This window comes from Equus przewalskii, chromosome 18 (genome assembly GCF_037783145.1).
Source record: "Equus przewalskii isolate Varuska chromosome 18, EquPr2, whole genome shotgun sequence".
Classification (NCBI taxonomy): Eukaryota; Metazoa; Chordata; class Mammalia; order Perissodactyla; family Equidae; genus Equus; species Equus przewalskii.
The window spans coordinates 49,650,104-49,668,945 of NC_091848.1; the positions used below are offsets into that span (position 1 = coordinate 49,650,104).

An 18,842-nucleotide genomic window follows, 5' to 3' on the forward strand; every position below is an offset into this window, starting at 1 on the left:
AGACGATGACATGAAAAATAACTTTGTAAGAAATCAAAGGAAAATCAAGATTTTGGAACAAAGATGGAGGAGAAAGGGCTGAGAATGCTGAATATCAAAGAAAATAAAAATGAACCAATGACAGAAAACATGATGTTTCTTCAAGGCCGGCGTAGACAATGTCTGTTTAGTAATTTATGTTGTGGTCATTTTTCAAACTCTAGACCAAGTCCTGCATCTCAAACCTTTTATAGTTTTTGTCCCCGCCAAGTTGTATTTTTTTCCTCTGAAATAGTCCATTTCTGCCAAACAAAATCTTTAGTTAATTGGTTTTCTCCTTCCCTCTGGTGGCTGTTAGTAACCTTCAATCACAGTTATACAGATGATTAAAATTGAGAGTCGTTTTTCAAAGGTCCCATATTGATTGAGTGTGGTAGGACTGAGCAAATGGAAGATGGTAGGCTGATGGAGGCTTTTAAAGTGAGTCAGTGCCCATCTTTACCCCATACGTGGTTAGTATAAATTGACATCTGCAAAATCTGTGGGGTTGTAATTCTACACCGGCATTCCTTACTCAGAGAGTTTGCGTAGATACCAGGTTTGGAATTACAATTCCGTAACTCAGATGTTTTAAATTTCATTCATAGGACATAGACTTCTTTATGTGGATACTAGTATGGAATTATAATTTCATAATTTAGATTTTGAAATTTCATATAAAATATGCCACTGACTCCAGGATCCAAGTGTTAGTTTTCTTTGTTCTCTCCTATACCTCACTCTTCCTTACTGTTTACCTGGTGGCCCAGGACTAGTTCCAGCACCATTAATCTTTGGGGTAGAGGCTGGGGTGGGTGTGAAGGGAAGGACTTCAAGGAGGACACAAATACTAATTCATTTAAAACTATTCAAACCTGCGTAAATACATAAATCAACATGGTAGTGCTTCCTTATTTTTTACCCCAGTGCCCTCAATCTCTCTTCTCCTACTGTAGAAGTTATTCTGCAACTTGAGTTTTCTCAATGCCCCCATTCTCACCAAGATTTGATATAATCAATATTTTAAAATTTTGCCAGGTTGATTAAATATTTTTATGCACTTTGTTTTCCTCCTGATTATTGACAGCACTGAGTATATTTTCGTGTTTTTTTGACACTTACTTTGCTTTCATAATTTTCTTGTGTCTTTTGCTTGTATTTGTATATTTCCATTATGTAGTTTTTCTTATTGATTTTTAGGAACTTTTTATTTAGTCTAGCTGTTATTACCTTGGATATTACATGCGAGGAAAGTATTTTCTCCAATCTGACACTTGACCTTTTTATTAACTAAATTTTTTTGAGATAATTGTAGACTCATGTGGGGTTACAAGAAATAACACAGAGTGAGCCCTTGTACCTTTTACCTGGCTTCCCCATTGGTGGCATTTTATAAAACTGTAGTACAATATCACAAATGGGATATTGACATTGATACAATGCACCAAGTTTGATGCAAATCCACCAGCGCATCAGTACAAGGATCCTTCCTCTTGCCTTTTATAACCACACGCACATCCTTTCCTCTCTCCCCACTTGACTTTTAAAATTGTTAACACTGTCCTTTGTGTTACAGAAAGTTTTGATTTTGGGGGGGTCACATCTGTCAATATTTTCCTTTATGTACTTCTTACTTTTGCATTGGTAAACTCAGATAGGCCTTTCTTAAATATATTTTCTTGTCATTCCTTTTAATATTCGTAGTCTATTTCTGTGAGCCTTTTAATCTGTCTGGAATTTGTTTTTGAAAATGGTGTGAAGTGTGTGCGTGGGGGGACAGATTAATATTTTCCTAATGGATGTAGTGTTTTTTAAATTGTTCAACATTTTCTACTTATTTGAAATGCATCCTAATATAAGTTAAATTCCCATCATATGTGAGTCTGTTTCTTGATGACCTATTCATTTTCATACCTTTTTTTCTATTCTTTCCCCATTAGAACTTTTTAATGGCTATAGCCTTCATAATGTGTTTTGATATTTGGTAGGACAAGAACTCCTTAAATATTCTTTTAAAAATATTATTGGTTATTCTTGCAGATGTTCTTTTCTATATGAATTTTTAAATCAACTTTTCAAGTTTTGTTATAAAAGATGCTCCTGCGATTTTGATTGGCAGTCAGTTGAATTTATAGATTAATTGGGGGAGAACTGACATTTATGTTTTGGTGGTTTTTTTCTTTTTATTGAGGTCATAATTGTTTATAACATTGTATAATTTCAGGTGTACATTATTATATATCAGTGTCTGTATAGACTGCATTGTGCTCACCACCAGTAGTCTAATTTTTATCCATCACCATATATATATGCCCCTTTACCCCTTCTGCTCACCCCCGAAATCCCTTCCCTTCTGGAAACCACTAATCTGTTCTCTTTGTCCATGTGTTTGTTTACCTTCCACATGTGAGTGAAATCATGTGGTGTTTGTCTTTCTCTGTCTGGCTTATCTCGCTTAACATAATAACTTCTAGGTCCATCCATATTGTTGTGAATGGGACTATCTTGTGTTTTTTATGGCTGAGTAGTATTCCATTGTTTATATATGCCACATCATCTTTATCCATTCATCAGTTGATGGGCACTTGGATTGCTTCCACATGTTGGCTGTTGTGAATAATGCTGCCATGAATATAGGGGTGCATAAATCTCTTTAAATTGTTGATTTCAAGTTCTTTGGATAAATACTCAATAGTGGGATAGCTGGGTTGTATGGTATTTCTACTTTTAATTTTTTGAGAAATCTCCATACTGTTTCCCATAGTGGCTGCATTAGTTTACATTCCCACCAGCAGTGTATGAGGATTCCCTTTGCTGCACATCGTCTCCAACATTTGTAATTTTTTGTCTTGCTAATTACAGCCATTCTGACAGGTGTAAGGTGATATCTCATTGTAGTTTTGATTTGCATTTCCCTAATAATTAGTGATATTGAACATCTTTTCATATGCCTGTTGGCTTTCTCTTTATTTTCTTTGGAGAAATGTCTGTTGATATCTTCTGCTCAATTTTTAATCAGGTTGCCTGTTTTTTTGTTGTTGAGTTCTATTAGTTCTTCATATATTCTGGAGATTAACCCCTTGCAGACATAATATGTGGTTTGCAAACATTTTCTCCCACTTGGTGGATTGTCTTTTCATTTTGTTCCTGGTTTCCTTTGCCTTTCAGAAACCCTTTAGTCTGATAGAGTCCCATTTGTTATTTTTTTTTTTATTTTGTTTCCCTCGCTGGAATAGACACTGCATTCGAAAAGATGCTGCTAACACTGATGTCAAAGAGTATACTGCCTATATTTTCTTCTAGAAGTTTTGTGGTTGCAGGTCTTACATTCAAGTCTTTAACCCATTTTGAGTTCATTTTTGTGTACGGTGTAAGATAATGGTCTACTTTCATTCTTTTGTATATGGCTGTCCATTTTTCCCCAACACCATTTATTGAAGAGACTTTTCTTTCTCCATTGTATGTTCAGAGACTTTCCTTTCTCCATTGTATGTTCTTGGCTCCTTTGTTGAAGGATAGCTGTCTGTAGGTGTGTGGTTTTGTTTCTGCACTCTTGATTCTGTTCCATTGATCTGCATGTCTGTTTTGTGCCACTACCATGCTGTTTTGGTTACTATAGCTTTGTAGTATGTTTTGAAGTCAGATATTGTGATGCCTCCAGCTTTGTTCTTTTTTCTCAGGATTGCCTTTACTATTCAGGGTTTTTGTTGTTGCCTATAAATTTTAGGATTCTTTGTTCTATTTCCGTGAAGAATGTCACTGGGGTTCTGATTGGAATTGCATTGAATCTGTAGATTGCTTTAGGTAATGTGGACATTTTAACTGTTTATTCTTCCAACCCATGTGCATGGAATATCTTTCCATTTCTTTATGTCATCTTTGATTTCTTTCAGTAATGTCTTGTAGTTTTCATTGTATGGGTCTTTCACCTCCTTGGTTAAATTTGTTCCCAGCTATTTTGTTCTTTTTCTTGGGATTGTAAATGGGATTGTATTCTTGAGCTTTCTTTCTGCTAGTTCGTTATTAGAGTGTAGAAGTGCAACTGATTTTTGGAAGTTGATTTTGTACTTGCAACTTTGCTGTAGTTGTTGATTATTTCTAATAGTTTTCCGATGTATTCTTTAGGGTTTTCTGTATATAGAATCATGTCATCTGCAAATAAAAAGAGTTTCACTTCTCTTCTAATTTTCATAGCTTTTAATTCTTTTTCTTCCCTAATTGCTCTGGCCAAAACCTCTAGTACTATGCTGAGTAAGAGTGGTGAGAGTGGGCTCCCTTGTATTGTTCCTGTTCCCAGGGGAATGGCTTTCAGTTTTTCACCATTGAGTTGATTTTGGCTGTGGGTTTGTCACATATGGCCTGTATTATGTTGAGGTCCTTTGCTTCTGTAATCATTTTATTGAGAGTTTTTTTTTTTATCATAAATGGATGTTGCATCTTGTCAGATGCTTTCTCTGCATCTGTTGAGATGATCATGCGATTTTTATTCCTCATTTTGTTAATGTGATGTCTCACATTAATTGATTTGCAGATGTTGAACCATCCCTGCATCCCTGGTATAAATCCCACTTGATCATGGTGCATGATCCTTTTAATGTATTGCTGTATTTGTTTGCCAGTATTTTGTTGAGGACTTTTGCGTCAGTGTTCGGCAGCAATGTTGGCCTGTAGTTTTCCTTCTTTGTGTTGTCCTTGTCTGGTTTTGCTATCAGGGTAATGTTGGCCTCATAGAATGAGTTAGGAAGCATTCCATCTTCTTCAGTATTTGAAATAGTTTATAAGGATAGGTATTAAATCTTCTTTGAATGTTTGGTAGAATTCTCCAGAGGAACCAGCTGATCCTGGACTTTTGTCTTTTGGGAGGTTTTAATTACTGTTTCAATCTCTTTACTTTTGATTGGTCTATTTGGAGTCTCTATTTCTTCTGGCTTCAGTTTTGGGTGGTTGTATGAGATTAAGAATTATCCATTTTTTCTAGGTTATCCAGTTTGTTGGTATATAGTTTTTCATAGTATTCTCTTATAATGCTTTGTATTTCTCTGGTATACATTGCTATTTCTCCTCTTTCATTTCTAATTTTATTTATTTGAACATTCTCTCTTTTTTTCTTAGTGAGTCTGGTTAAGGGTTCGTCATTTTTATCTTCTCAAAGAACCAGCTCTTAGTTTCATTGATCCCTTCTACTGTTTTTTTTTTGTTGTTGTTGGTTCTATTTCATTTATTTCTGCTCTAATTTTTATTATTTCCTTCCTTCTGCTGAATTTGGCTTTGTTTGTTCTCCTTTTTCTAGTTCTGTCAATTATAGTTTAAGATTACTTATTTGAGATTTTTCTTGTTTGTTGAGGTGGGCCTAAATTGCTATTAATTTCCCTCTTAGAACTACTTTTTCTGCATCCCTTAAGAGTTGGTATGGTGTATTTTGATTTTCATTTTTATCCAGGTATTTTTTGATTTCTCCTTTGATTTCCTCCTTGGTCCAGTGGTTTTTCAATAGAATGTTGTTTAGTCTCCACATATTTCTGACTCTCCCAGCTTTTTTCTTGTAGTTGATTTCTGGTTTCATAGCATTAAGGTCACAAAAGATGCTTGATATGATGTCAGTCTTCTTAAATTTATTGAGGCCTTGTTTCCCAACATATGATCTACTTTTGAGAATGTTCCATGTGCACTTGAGAAGAAGGTGTATTCTGCCATTTTTGGATGGAATGTTCTATATATATCTATTAAGTCCACCTTGTCTAGTTTTTCATTTAATTCCATTATTACATTGTTGACTTTCTTTCTTGATGATCTATCCATTGATGTAAGTGGGGTGTTGAGGTCCCTACTATTATTGTGTTGCTGTTAATCTCTCCTTTTAGATCTGTTAATGTTGCTTTATGTAGTTTGGTGCTCCTGTGTTAGGTGAACATATCTTGATAAGTGTTAGATCTTCTTGGTGGAATGGCCCCTTTATCATTATATACTGCCCCTCTTTGTCTCTCCTTGTCTTTTTTATCTTGAAGTCTGCTTTGATATAAGTATGGCAACACATACTTTCTTTTGTTTGCCATTTGCTTGGAGTATCATCTTCCATCTCTCACTCTGAGCCTGTGTTTGTCTTCAGAGCTGTGATGTGTTCCCTGGAGGCAGCATATTGTTGGGTACTGTTTTTAATCTGCCAAACCACTGTGTGTCTTTTGATTAGAGAATCATTCCAGTTACATTTAGGGTGATTATTGATATGTGAGGGCTTAATACTGCCATTTTATCTCTTGTTTTCTGGTTGTTCTGTATTTCCCTTGTTTCTCTTCCTATGTGTTTCTGACTTCCATTTCACTTTGTTGATTTTCTATGATGGTTGTCTCTTTATTTATCATTTGTGTCTCTGTTCTGATTTTTTGTTTAGTGATTACCATGAGGTTTGTATAAAAGATCTCATAGATGAGATATTCAATTTTCTGATAACCTCTTATCTCCATTAGCCTAATCAGCTTCCCTCTCTTTCCTCTTCCCTTTCTAAGTTATCATTGTCACAAATTATTCCATTTGGTGTTGTGAGTTTGTGATTAAAATAAAGTATTTATAGTTATTTTTCATGCTTTCCTTCCTTTTATCTTTAATGTTACAATTAAGTGTTTGTTAACCTGTTCTGATAGAGAGCTGCAATTTTCTGATTTTGTCTATTTATATCCTTGCTCAAGGCTTTGTAAATATTTTCCTTTTAGTTTCAGATATGAGGGCATTCTTAATCATCTTTTGTACAAGGGGTCTTGTGGCAATGAACTCCCGCAGCTTTTGTTTACTAGGAAAGTTTTTACTTCTCCATCATATCAGAAGGATAGTTTCACTGGATAGAGTGTTCTTGGCTGAAACTTTTCTTTCAGAATTTTGAATATACCATTCCACTCTCTCCTGGCCTGTAAGGTTTCTACTGAGAAGTCCACTGAAAGCCCGATATGAATTCCTTTGTAGATTATTCTCTTCTGCCTTGCTATCCTTAATATTTTTGCTTTGTTGTTGACTTTTGCCTGTTTTACTAATATATGCCTTGGAGAGGTCTTTTTGCTTTGATGTAATCAAGAGTTCTGTTAGCTTTATGTACTTGTAATTCCAGTTTATTCCCCAGGTTTGGGAAGTTCTTAGCTATTATTTCTTTGAATAAGCTCTCTGCTCCTTTCTCCCTCTGGAATATCTATAGTCCTTATGCTGCATTGCCTAATTGAGCTGGATATTTCTTGGAGAGTTTCTTCATTTTTTTTGGTCTTAGTTCTCTCTTCTCCTCCACCTGAAGGTTGTCCATATTTTTGTTCTCTATATTGCTAATTCTGTCCTCCTTAATGTCAGCTCTGTTTTTTAAGGATTCTACATTGCTTTTTATCTCATTCATTGTGTTTTTCATATCCAGTGTTTCTGGTTTTTTTTTTTAGAGTTTCATTCTTCTTTGTGAAGAACTCCTTATGCTCATTAATTTTATTCCTGAGTTCATTGAATTGTCTTTCTGAGTTTTCTTGTAATTCATTGAGTTTCTTTATAACTATTTTGAATTCTTTGTCATTTAAATCGTAAATTTCTGTGTCTTCAGGATTGGTTTTGTCTTGTCATTTTTCTTCTGGTCTGCAGCGTTAGTATATTTCTTCATGGTGTTTGATGAAGTAGAGTTTTGCCTGCGTGTAGTGGTGGTGTGGTCGCAGATTCCACCTGTCACCACTGAGGGAGGCAGAAGATGTCTTTTCTGAACCTGCTGCATCTGCTGGAACTTGTGCCCATTTGCTGGAGGTTGTGCCGGTAGAGCTCATCTACGTTTGCTGGCTGCCACTGCTTGGCAGGTCCCTCATGCAGGCCCAGGTGCTCTGGTGCAGGTCTGCTGCTATGACCGACTAGCTGAGCTGGTGTGCCACTTGGGGGAGTGGAGGGGTGCTTTCTTGTGTGCATGCACCTGCTCTGCACTCTCTGGTAGCCCATGTGGGCTGCTGGTCTTGGTGGGCGCACCCACACAGTGGCCTAGCTGCTCCAGTGTGGAGCATTCGTGTGGGCAGGGGTATAGCTCTGAAAGTGAAAGCATTCCTGCAGAGGCCTGCCTACTCCTCTGTCTCCTCCCAGGGTCATGTGCTGGCTGCTGCATGAGGTCCCATTCTGCAGATTGCTGCTGCTGGTGAGGAGAAGGAGATCTTCTTACCTCCTTCCACTACTTTCTGAGGAGCCAGCACCCCCACCTTCAGATATCTGGCTGCATGGGTCTCTCAGACATCCTGTTGTGTCGTGTGGGTGTCCTCTGTTGTCTAGTGAATGTCCTTTTGGTCATATCTTAGTGAGGAGAAGCTACAGGAATAGCTCATTCTGCCATGATGCTGATGTCACTGTTTGGATTCTTATTCCCATCTTCTTTTACATAGTTGAGTGGAGTTTTGCAATATCATAGTATATCATATTAAGTAAGAACAAGGCTTTGGTAGTTAGACTGTCTGAGTTCAATTTATAGTTCCACAAGATGTCTTATTATGAGGAAGTTAGTTAACCTCACAGAGCCTTGATTTAGTCATCTGAAAATAGTAATAATAATAATAGTAGTATATCACAGAGTCATTGTGAAGATTGTGATCTATGATGTGAAAAGTGCTTAGAATACTACCTGCCACATAGTTTGTATGCAATAATTGTTAGCTGTTACTATTTCTTCATATAGGTCTTATACATTTCTTGTTAGGTTTATTCATAGGTGTTTTATGACTCTTCTTGGCATTCAAATGAGATTATTTTCTCCATTGCTGTTTATAATTATTTTTTCATTAGTATACAGATAGGAAAGCCATTGGCTTTTCCTGTTAATTTTATATCTCACCATTTACTGAATACTTCTGACAGTTTTCAGTTAGATTTTCTATATAGTTTTTACTTGCAATTAGTGATGGTTTTGTGTCTTCATTTCTATTACTCATACTTTTTATTTCTAATTTCTTGTTTTAACTAGTTAAATAGAAGTGATAATAATAGCATACATTTTTGTTTTGTTTTTGTCTTAATGGAATTCTTTTATGTTTGACCATTAGGTGTAGTATTTGCCCTAGTTATTATTTCTTTTAATCAATTCCTTTTGTTAAACTGAGGAAGTCATTTTATTTCTAGTTTACTGAGTGCCTTTTATTTATTTTTCACATCAGGAAATTGGTGTTAAATTTTAGTGAATGCTTTTTGACATTTGTTGAGGTGATTTAGTTTTGTTTTTCTCCTTTACTCTATTAAAATAGTGTATGATTATAATAGTTTATTGTGTTGAACCATCCTTGTATTTCTCAAATAACTCCAAGTAATTCATGATGTATTATTCCTTGTGTTAATTTTGCTAGTATTTTATTTAATATTTTTCACCTTTGTGTTTACACATGAGACTGGCTATATTTAGCTTTTATTATCCTTGCCTTTTTTAGTATTGGTATGTAGATTATGGTAGAATGAGTTAGGAAGTTTTCACCTCTTTTTTTTTTTTATTTGAAAGAGTTTATAGAAAATGAGTCTTTTTTTTGCCTAAAGCTTTGGTAGAACTTCCCTGAAAAATCTGTGGTCTTATTACTTCCTTTCCACTTTCATTACTTTTTATTTGTGCTGTAACTATTAATCTGTTTAGATTTTTTAATTCTTGGGCAAAATTTGTCATTTATAAATTTATAATTTATAATTATACAAACATTCATTTTATTTAGATTTGCGAATTTGTTGCTATAGAGTTTTACATAAAATATTCTTATAAAATTCCTATTTTCCTCCAGTTGTATAGTTGTGTCCATTTTTGATTGTTTTACCATGTGTTTATGCTGTCTCTTCTTTTCTCGGCCAAAGAAGTTTGATTGTTACAACTGTCTTTAAAAATAAAACAATTTTGGATTCTTTTTATTAAGTCCACTGGGTTTGTATTAATTATATATTCTTTTATTTTCTTACTTCTAACTTCTTTTGATTTGTTTTATTTCACTTTTTCTACTTCTTTGAGGTATATATTTTATTTTACTTTGTCTCATTTTCTAATCTAAACTATTGAGGCTCTTATTTACCCCCTGCATTATGGTTATATTCTACAGGTTTCAAAATGTAGAATTATCATTGTTGTTTATTTATAAATAGTTTATAAATTCCATTTTTATTTCCTCTTTAGCTCAAGAATTAATTTTAAAAAGTATTTTAAAAATCTACAAGTACATAGGTTTTTTTGGGGGGGAGGTGTCAAATATCCTTTTATTATTATTCTAATTTTATTTTATAGTGATCAGAGAATGTAGCTTTTATTATATCTTCTCTTTGAAATCTGTTGAGCTTTTCTTGTGGTCTAATCTTTTAAACATTGCAAAAAATGTGAATCTCTGATAAGGACAAATTCTATTACATCAAGCTTTTAAGTTATTCAAATATTCCATATCTTTTTTCACCCTTGATCCCTCAATTTCTGAGAGCAGTATGTTAGAATCTCTTACACTGCCTGTGGATATGTCCATGTTTCTACTAGTTTTTCTTTCTTTTTTTTTTTTTGAGGAAGATTAGCCCTGAGCTAACTACTGCCAATCCTCCTCTTTTTGCTGAGGAAGACTGGCCCTGAGCTAACATCTGTGCCCATCTTCCTCTACGTTATATGTGGGACACCTACCACAGCATGGCATGCCAAGCGGTGCCATGTCCGCACCCAGGATCCAAACTGGCAAACCCCGGGCTGCCGAGAAGTGGAATGTATGAACTTAACCACTGCGCCACCAGGCCGGCCCCCTCTACTAGTCTTTGCTGTATATGTTTCTGAGTTGTTAGACTTCTGGCACATGTATCATTTTGTTTAAGTGAACCTTTTGTTAATGTAAAATATCCTTCTATGTTCCAGTTAGTCCTTTCCAATAACTTTCTTTCTTTCTTTCTTTTTTGGTGAGGAAGATTGGTCCTGAGCCAACATCTGTGCCAGTTTTCCTCCACTTTGTATGTAGGACACTGCCACAGCATTGCTTGATGAGCAGTGTGTAGGTCTGCACCCGGGATCTGAACCCATGAACCCTGGGCTGCCGAAGCAGAGTGCATGAACTTTACCACCATGCCACCCAGCCAGCCCCAACTTTGTTTCTATTTTTGTCTAACATTAACCTATATTTTCTTTCTTTTAGTTAACTTTTTTTACTATATATTTTGCCACTGCTTTATTTTCAACAGTTCTGTTTTGGTTTTGGTTTGCCTCATAAATGACGTGTAAGTAGATTTTTGACTCAAAGTGCTTTTATCTTTTAATAGGAAATTTATCTGGTTCATATTATTATGACATCTACTGTGGTTGGACTTACTCTTCCTTCTTATTTTATGTTTTATATTTACTTTGCTTCTTTGGTTATTTGCTTGCACTTATTTGGTTTTTGTTTTATTTTGTTCTGCTTTATTTTTCCTTTCTCCCCATTTGTGAGATTGTTTCAGTTGTGATTGTTTTTTCCAAGGAGGAAGGTTCATTATTTTTATTCCAATAGTTGAAAATTGTTTCACTTTATTCTTTCAGTGGATTACCTTTACATTTTAAATAAACATATCTAAACTTATAGCTTTCTTGTCAAAGTGTAGACTTAATTAGCATGTATATCATGCCACAAATAAGTCAGGGCCTTAGTATGCTTTTATTTCTCTTCCTTACCAGTTCCACTTTTTTTTGATTATTTTATCTAGTATTTTTTTACAAATTTTTACAATATTTTATCATACCCTGCATAAATAATTATTTAGACTAAGTTGTAAGAGTTATTATTTTCTTTGCTTACCACTCTATTTTCCATCCCATATCTTCTTCATTTATTTTTTAGTTCATTTGCTGGACTATATTCCCTAATAATTATTTCACAGTCAGTTGGAGGTAAACTTTCGGAAGCTTTGTATCCTTAAAAGTGTCTTTATTTTTCTCTTCCACCTCAGTATTTGTTTACATGGATAAGGAAATATTGGTTTGAAAATGACTTCCCTGAGAACTTATTGCTCATTTGACTTCTTGAATCCATGTTTTTAATGAGAAGTCTGATGCAGATATGATTATTGAATTTTTGTAAATTACTCACCTTTTCCATTGGATAGCTTTGGATTTTTTTTAATGTTTATTAATTCCCACCACATGTCTATTTGTGGGTCTCGTCTTTTTGTAATTCTTCACACTCAGCAATTGGAGGAGTCTTCCAACTTAGTTGTTCATATTGGCTCTGCCTTCAAATAGATTCAGACCCACCACCTATCATCTCCTCTACTGCTATGATCCTGGTCCAAGCCACCACTGTGTCTCACCGGGGTTACTGCAGAGGTCTTCTTACTGGTCCCTGATCTCCTTGCTTCCACCCTTGTCCCTCTAAAAACTGTTCCACTCCTGGCCCAGAGCAGTAGCAGCCAGAGCAGTATTTTAAAAACTGTCCATACAAAATTCTCCAGTGACTTCTCATTTCACTTGGAGAAAAAGCCAGAGTCTTTATAATACTCTGTGGCATCCTGCATTATATAATCGCCTATTGTCTCTCTGACCTCCTTTCCCCTTTTCTCATTCCTCTCTAGGCACACAGACCTCCCTACTCTTCTTCCTGGGGTTTCAGCAGGAGACTGAGATGTGTTCTTAGTCTACCAACCTGATTCTATTGTATCTATGCCTTTGATTTTTTAAAAAATATTCCTTTACATAATGGCATGGTCTGTCAGCAGAGACTTTCAGGTTAATTGAATGGCTTGGGGCCATTTGCACTCTAATGCCATATAATTTATTCTGTGTATAGTGAAGGTACATACAGAACTAGGAAACGTGGACACCAGATCCTTGAATCCAGTTCTGTGGGTTAAGTTGAAGGAATCAGAACCTCAGGCTTATAGGCAGGTGGGGTGTGTGGAGGCTGGGGCTGCCTGAGTCCATCTTCTAACACTCACCACTCCAAGTCCCATTGCAGCACTGGGCTTCAAACCAATGGACCTTGGAGGCAGGGTGGCACATTATAAAAAGAGTGGACTTTGTAGTTTCTTAGAGCTGGTCTCAAGTCCTTGTTCTTCCACTGAGTATCTGTCTGACTGTAGATAGATTCCTTTTACATTCACTCATTCAGTGGATAGTTATTAAGTCTCAGGCCCTGTTGTGAGAGCTGGGATATATCAGGGAAGAAAACAGACAAGTACCTCTGCTCTCAAGCAGCTTGAATTGTCGGGAGAGCTTTCATTCTAGTAATAAGTTATTCAGAGTCTTTGAACTTCAGTATTCTCATCTGTAAAGTGAGGCTATGATATCGTCTACTTGCTATGAATGCTGTGGAGACAGAATAGTCGCAGTACCTGACACCTAAAGTTCTCAGTGCGTTTCAGCTCCCTCCATTCTACTTTTCCCTACAACACTTTCTAGCATTTACTATAATGCTCTGGAAATGAACTCAGTGTCTGGTACATAGCAAGCAAAACATGAATTGTATTCAAGTAAACTGAATTAAATGCCAATGTCTAGGGAATTTTCTAGGGATGTTGCAAAAAGTTTCATCGGAAGGTGCTGGCACTCTCAGTAGTGGGTTCTTCCGTCCTCCATCCCTGAAGATCATCAGGGATCTTTATTAGGGTAAGACAGGGAGTTGTAGGAAATTTTGTGAAGTGCTTCTTTTAGCTTTGAAATCTCTTTTGAGTTCCAAACTGTGAAGGCTTGATCATTCCTATAGCGTTTTTCCTCATTCACTTTTTGAAGGTCAGGACCATGTGACCATGTCACCTGGTCTGTTATGTGTGTGAGTTCCTTGTGTCCATGTTGCTTTTAGTGACTTATTATCTTCTGAATGTTAGAAATATTTTACATGTTGAACTTTATGAGAAAATGGAAGAAAGCACAACCTCTAGTAAAAAACCATGTCATGGAATTGGCTGTCATCAAAGGGGCCTGGCACGCCCCTGTGATCCATCATGCCTCAGGATCTCAGGCAGCTAGAGGAACCCATCCACAAAACAAGCTCTGAGAGCTATGATATAATACAGAGTAATGGAGTTGAAATTTTGTGCTAAGTAATGTTTTGAAATTGGATGCCACATTGCCAGTGTGTTTCTAAATTGACAGTCATTGGGCAGCATTCCATAATGTCTCTAGTTTATGTCTTAACTGAGCTGGCTGGGAACACATCAAAATTTACAGCTTCAAATTGTTATCATGTGCTGCTCACCATGCCGTGGTTTTGACAGAAGCACTTTCATTGCTTTGCGTAGCTTATAACTTTCTTTTAAATTACCTCTTTGAGTTGACATTTCTCTTAGGTATAATCTACCCAAGATTAAATTTGGTTAGACCCTTCACAGTTCATAATTTAAACTAGTTAAAAATTTTTATGCACTTCTTTATATTCAAGGTAATATAGGCCTTATTAATTTCAACTTCAAGAAATCTTCCAAGAGTTTGTAGGGACTTTAGCAATAAATTTAGAAAGTAATTTTGGTTATAATATACAGTATTTTCTGTATGGCCCTTCTGAGATATTCCAAAAGGGGTCTAGCGTAGTCTAGGGCCTAGAGAGTAGAGTCATTTTCCCCACCACGGACTTTCTAAGGGTAGCTCAGTGGTTGGGCTGGGTAGGAGTCTGTCGTCTGTGTCCCCGGTGGGGATAAATGTAGAGGATGTCCTAGGTCCAAGCACGTGTGAGAGATTGTTCTCCTCTCGTTCAGGCAGCCTGCCTTGCGTACCACCCTGGCCGCTAGGTCTACCAGGCAGTGGTTCTCCAAACTGGCAGAATTAAAGGAATCACCTGGGTAGCCTTAAAAAGTTTGCATTTTCAGACTCCAGCCACAGGGAATCTGAACTGGTAGATAAAGGAGCTGTGACACTGGCCATGAGACCCCTCTCTCTGGTCCCTTTCCTATCCTTAACACAGTTTGGTGACCGCAACACGCCACTCCACCTGTGGTTGGCCGCATATGGAGCAACGCTTAAAACAGCAGCAGAGCAACGTGGATAGACTGAGAGAAGAAAGAGGCCACAGCCACAGCTGGTCGTGGCATTAGAGACTTTTTGTGAATACCCATTGCTGAGCAGAGGACAAACAAATGGACTACTACATCTCTTCCTATTATATTCCACAGCCTATCAAACCAGTTTCTGCCTTAAAATACTCTCTTCTTTCCTTGTGTCTGTCATGTGACTCTGTATGTGTCTGGGATGCGTGTGTGTGTGTTGGAGGGTTTGCTCTCTCTTCCTTTCTTTAGTTTAATATAGTCGGTTAAATAGAAAGTGAGAAAGAGAGATATAGACCCTTCTGGCAAAGTTTAAGACAAAAGAAAGATGTTTAGGAACAAACAAGAGAAGAACACCTCTTGAAAAAGATACGTGAAGCAGTTCCTGATGGATGGAGAGTAGCAGTATTTTTTTCTTAGATCTTTTGAAGATACTCTGATTACTTATACATTTGCATTTCAGTTTCCCAAGTGAATGCCTTTATTTATAAAGACTGGTAGCATCATCATTGAAGATTAACAATCATTAAAAAGTCTGTCTTATATAGGGAACCCCCTGTTGTTCATTCTAAATTAGGCCAAGGAAGTCCTGAGTAATTATCATTTATTTAACAAATATTTATTGATGAGGATGCTGGCCTCATGGAGTATACAGCATGATGGGGATAGCAGATAAATAAGCAAGCAGTGTCACCGGTACGTGGCAACTGCTGCGACGGGAAGACACAGAAGGAGGAGTGGAACACAGAGGAGAGTGATTCACCCAATCCTGGGGAGTGAGGGAAGGCTTCAAGGGGAGGTAAGATCTCAAGTTGCTCCCTGAGGGGTCAGGAGGAGCTAACTGAAAATGGCCAAGGAATTGAATGTGCCAAGGCATGCGGAGAAGAAAGCATGACCCCATATCTGGAGAACTGAGAGTGGCTAGCTGAAGCTGGCTAGACTGAAGCTGGGAAAAGACAAGGCTGGAGAGTTAAGTGGGGGCCAGGTCATGAAGGACCTTCTGCGTCATGTAAGGAAGTTCAAAAGTTACATTGGGTGGCCCATTTTATATGTAGATTTTTATATTTAGCCGCCTTTATTTTCTTCCTATGACAGACATCACAATAGCATAAGAGGTATTACCATGCTTTTTGTCATAAATAGGAACTTTTAAAAGGGGCATGTGTGTAGAAAAGGGTTAACATAGAAGGCTTCCGCCCACAGAAAGTCTTACTTGCAAGGTTGGTCCTTGGCTGGCTTCTGAAACCTTGGTGGGTAAACAGTTCCCTACACTGATTTAAAACTTTCCATGACAAATAAGGGTGGGTCGCTATGTCTACACTATGCAAGCAATATGGTTTATGCTGAAAACCTACTTTCTTTCTGGGACTCTGGAATTTTGATACATGCCAGGCAGGGCATGTGTGACCAGCCCCCGGTAAAAACCTTCGGTGCTGAGTCTCTAGTGGGCTTCCTTGGGCAGAAACATCACACACGTTACTGCATTTTGATAGCTGGAGGAGGAGTGTGCCTCTGTGTGACCCTTCATGAGAGGAAGAGAACATGAGAAAGCTGCACATGGATCCCTCTAGACCCCATGTAACTTTTCCCCTTATGAACCACTGTATATCCTTACTACATCGCTGTGATAAATCTTAGCCTTAAGTGCAATTTTATTCTAAGTCCCATGACCTTCCAGAAAGTCTCCTAACACAGAGGTCTTGAGGATCCCCAGCACACATGCTATGACTATTTACCTATAATATTTATTGAATGAGTAAAAAAAAATGAGCTATCAAAAGGTAGCTGTGTTAGTCTCCTTATTTTGTATTTGTATAATATATATTTTTTAACCAAACTTGTCTAACCCAATTTGATCTCTCGTCATATTTCTCAAATTCTTAAACTTGGCCCTGAATTTCTTTTGACTTTTACCTTCAAATGACAGAGCTGTGTTAGCTTTGAGGAGAGTCAAAAGAAAGAGCTACTCGCTATAAGGGCAATTTTAAATCAGGAGATCCAGAAAGGATTTGAATAATGGCAAAAGTCATTGGACTGTTTATAGTATCCCAAGGTGACTTTTTCTTCTTTTAAAGGTGAGAACTTCCCTGACTGTGCAGCCTCTGGTTTTACTAACAGTCAACCACCTTAGTGTAGCGCCACACCCTAATGCAGACAGCGTCTCTTGTCACACTGAAAATGCGTTAGTATTTATAGAATAATAGCCATGGACTAGATACTTTCACATAATTTGTATTGGGAAGTTCTACTCAAGGCTTACTTTAAAAGCATTTCTTTTAAAAAAGTGAAAAGAAATCCCTGAGCTTTTAATGAGCTTCAGATCCTGCCAGAAAGGAACTTACAACCAACCAGGAAATCCTTGGATTTCTTGTGGGCTTCATCTTCATTTTTGTCAATTCCTTGGCATTCTGTCTTTCTCAGGAGTAACCGGCAATGGTGTCACCCCATTGAGCAGTCCCCCTTAGACAAGCTCCGTATTTCCGTTCCATCCTCTTTGTCTCCCTCTGGGCTGAGGTAGGGTTGTAAAAATGCTGGGCTCACTGCTCTCTGCTTTCTGGATGACCTTACAGCCCTTCGTAGTAGCCTTTTCTGGGACCCTGTAGATAAAGAGCACTACTTCTTATGCATGGCTGGTGCACTTACAGAGTGAAGTTTTATGTTTCTTGTTCATAATTTTCAAAGCAAATGAAACATTTTTATTGTATTTCTCTGTTTACAATAACTTTATGGAAATGTTTTTTATCCACATGGGCCTAGATTGTTTTTGTTATGTTTGAGCCAGGGAATGATTTTGTTTATTTGACTGGATTTTGTCCTTTTGGGCCAACAGCTTTAATGGAAGGTATATTTTCTGTTGCCGATGCAAGTCTACTCAGAATTGGTTAGTTGCCAACCAAAATTCAGTTCTAATCAAAGTGTGAGTTATTCATGTGGGCCCTTGTATTTAAAGGTCTGCTCAGTAAAGTATTGTGAGTGTTGCAAGATTCGCTGGTGTTTGTTGTGTCATTAGGTTTAGAAGAAAAGTTCCTGAAGCTGCTAGTAGTAACCATCATAAGCGCGTAGTCTAATTTTTTCTTCTCAAAGACATTTCATTGTTGCATCTTTTTCAGTGTGGCCTTTGCTGTTTTCTTTTCTAGTTTTCCGGAGAGATGGTCATTCAGAGCCTACACATCTGTTCTGTATTTTGACCCTCGGATGAGAATATTCATTCAGGCCCAAAGAGTTAAAACAAAACACCTATGTTATTCCCTCTACAGACCCAGGTAACTCACCTTCCTTCAATTCTCTTCATAGAGTTTTTATTTATAAAATCCGTATGCTCCTCCCCGCCCCCAGTTGTCAAAGTGATTTGATAGTAAGTGATTTGGTAGTAAGATTTTTACAATTTGATGGTAAGATTTTTACAATTTGATAGTAAGATTTTTACAATTGTAAATACAATTCAAACTGCATTCTGGAAGGTTTGCAAAAGAGTAATCATGTGAAACAAATATTTGCCCATAGTAGCTACACTGCAGTGAATTCTCTAAGTTAGATGACCGCCCAGAGCAGGAATTTGTTTTTTACTTCAGTGACTCTTAGGCGCTTTGGTTGTGATAGATTCCGTTTAAAAATCACAGTTCACTTATATTTTCTGTTTGCACAATACATTTGAACTGTTAAATCATATGCATATGTGTGTATGTATATTTTATAGAATGAACATATTTATAAATATACATCTGGCTCATTTATTTATACTTTAGCATAAACTTTTTTTAAGCTGACATTTGCATATTATAAACCTTACTTTGCCCAACTATGCATGCAAACAGAACTGTCGTTTTTTTTGGTGTGTGGTTTCTGGGTGGTCATGCATTTATTCACGAACATTTATCAAAATCCTTTAGTCTGAGATT

General features: G+C 36.9%; 1 protein-coding gene across 1 annotated transcript in view; it reads left to right on the forward strand.

Annotated features, from left to right (window-relative positions):
- MORC1 (MORC family CW-type zinc finger 1) overlaps positions 1 to 18,842 on the forward strand; it is a 168,081-nt gene that overhangs the window by 34,059 nt on the left and 115,180 nt on the right. Inside the window, exon 9 of the mRNA XM_070582769.1 lies at positions 18,081 to 18,206. Coding sequence (XP_070438870.1) covers positions 18,081 to 18,206 — 126 coding nt within the window. The remainder of the gene's footprint in view (positions 1 to 18,080; positions 18,207 to 18,842) is intronic.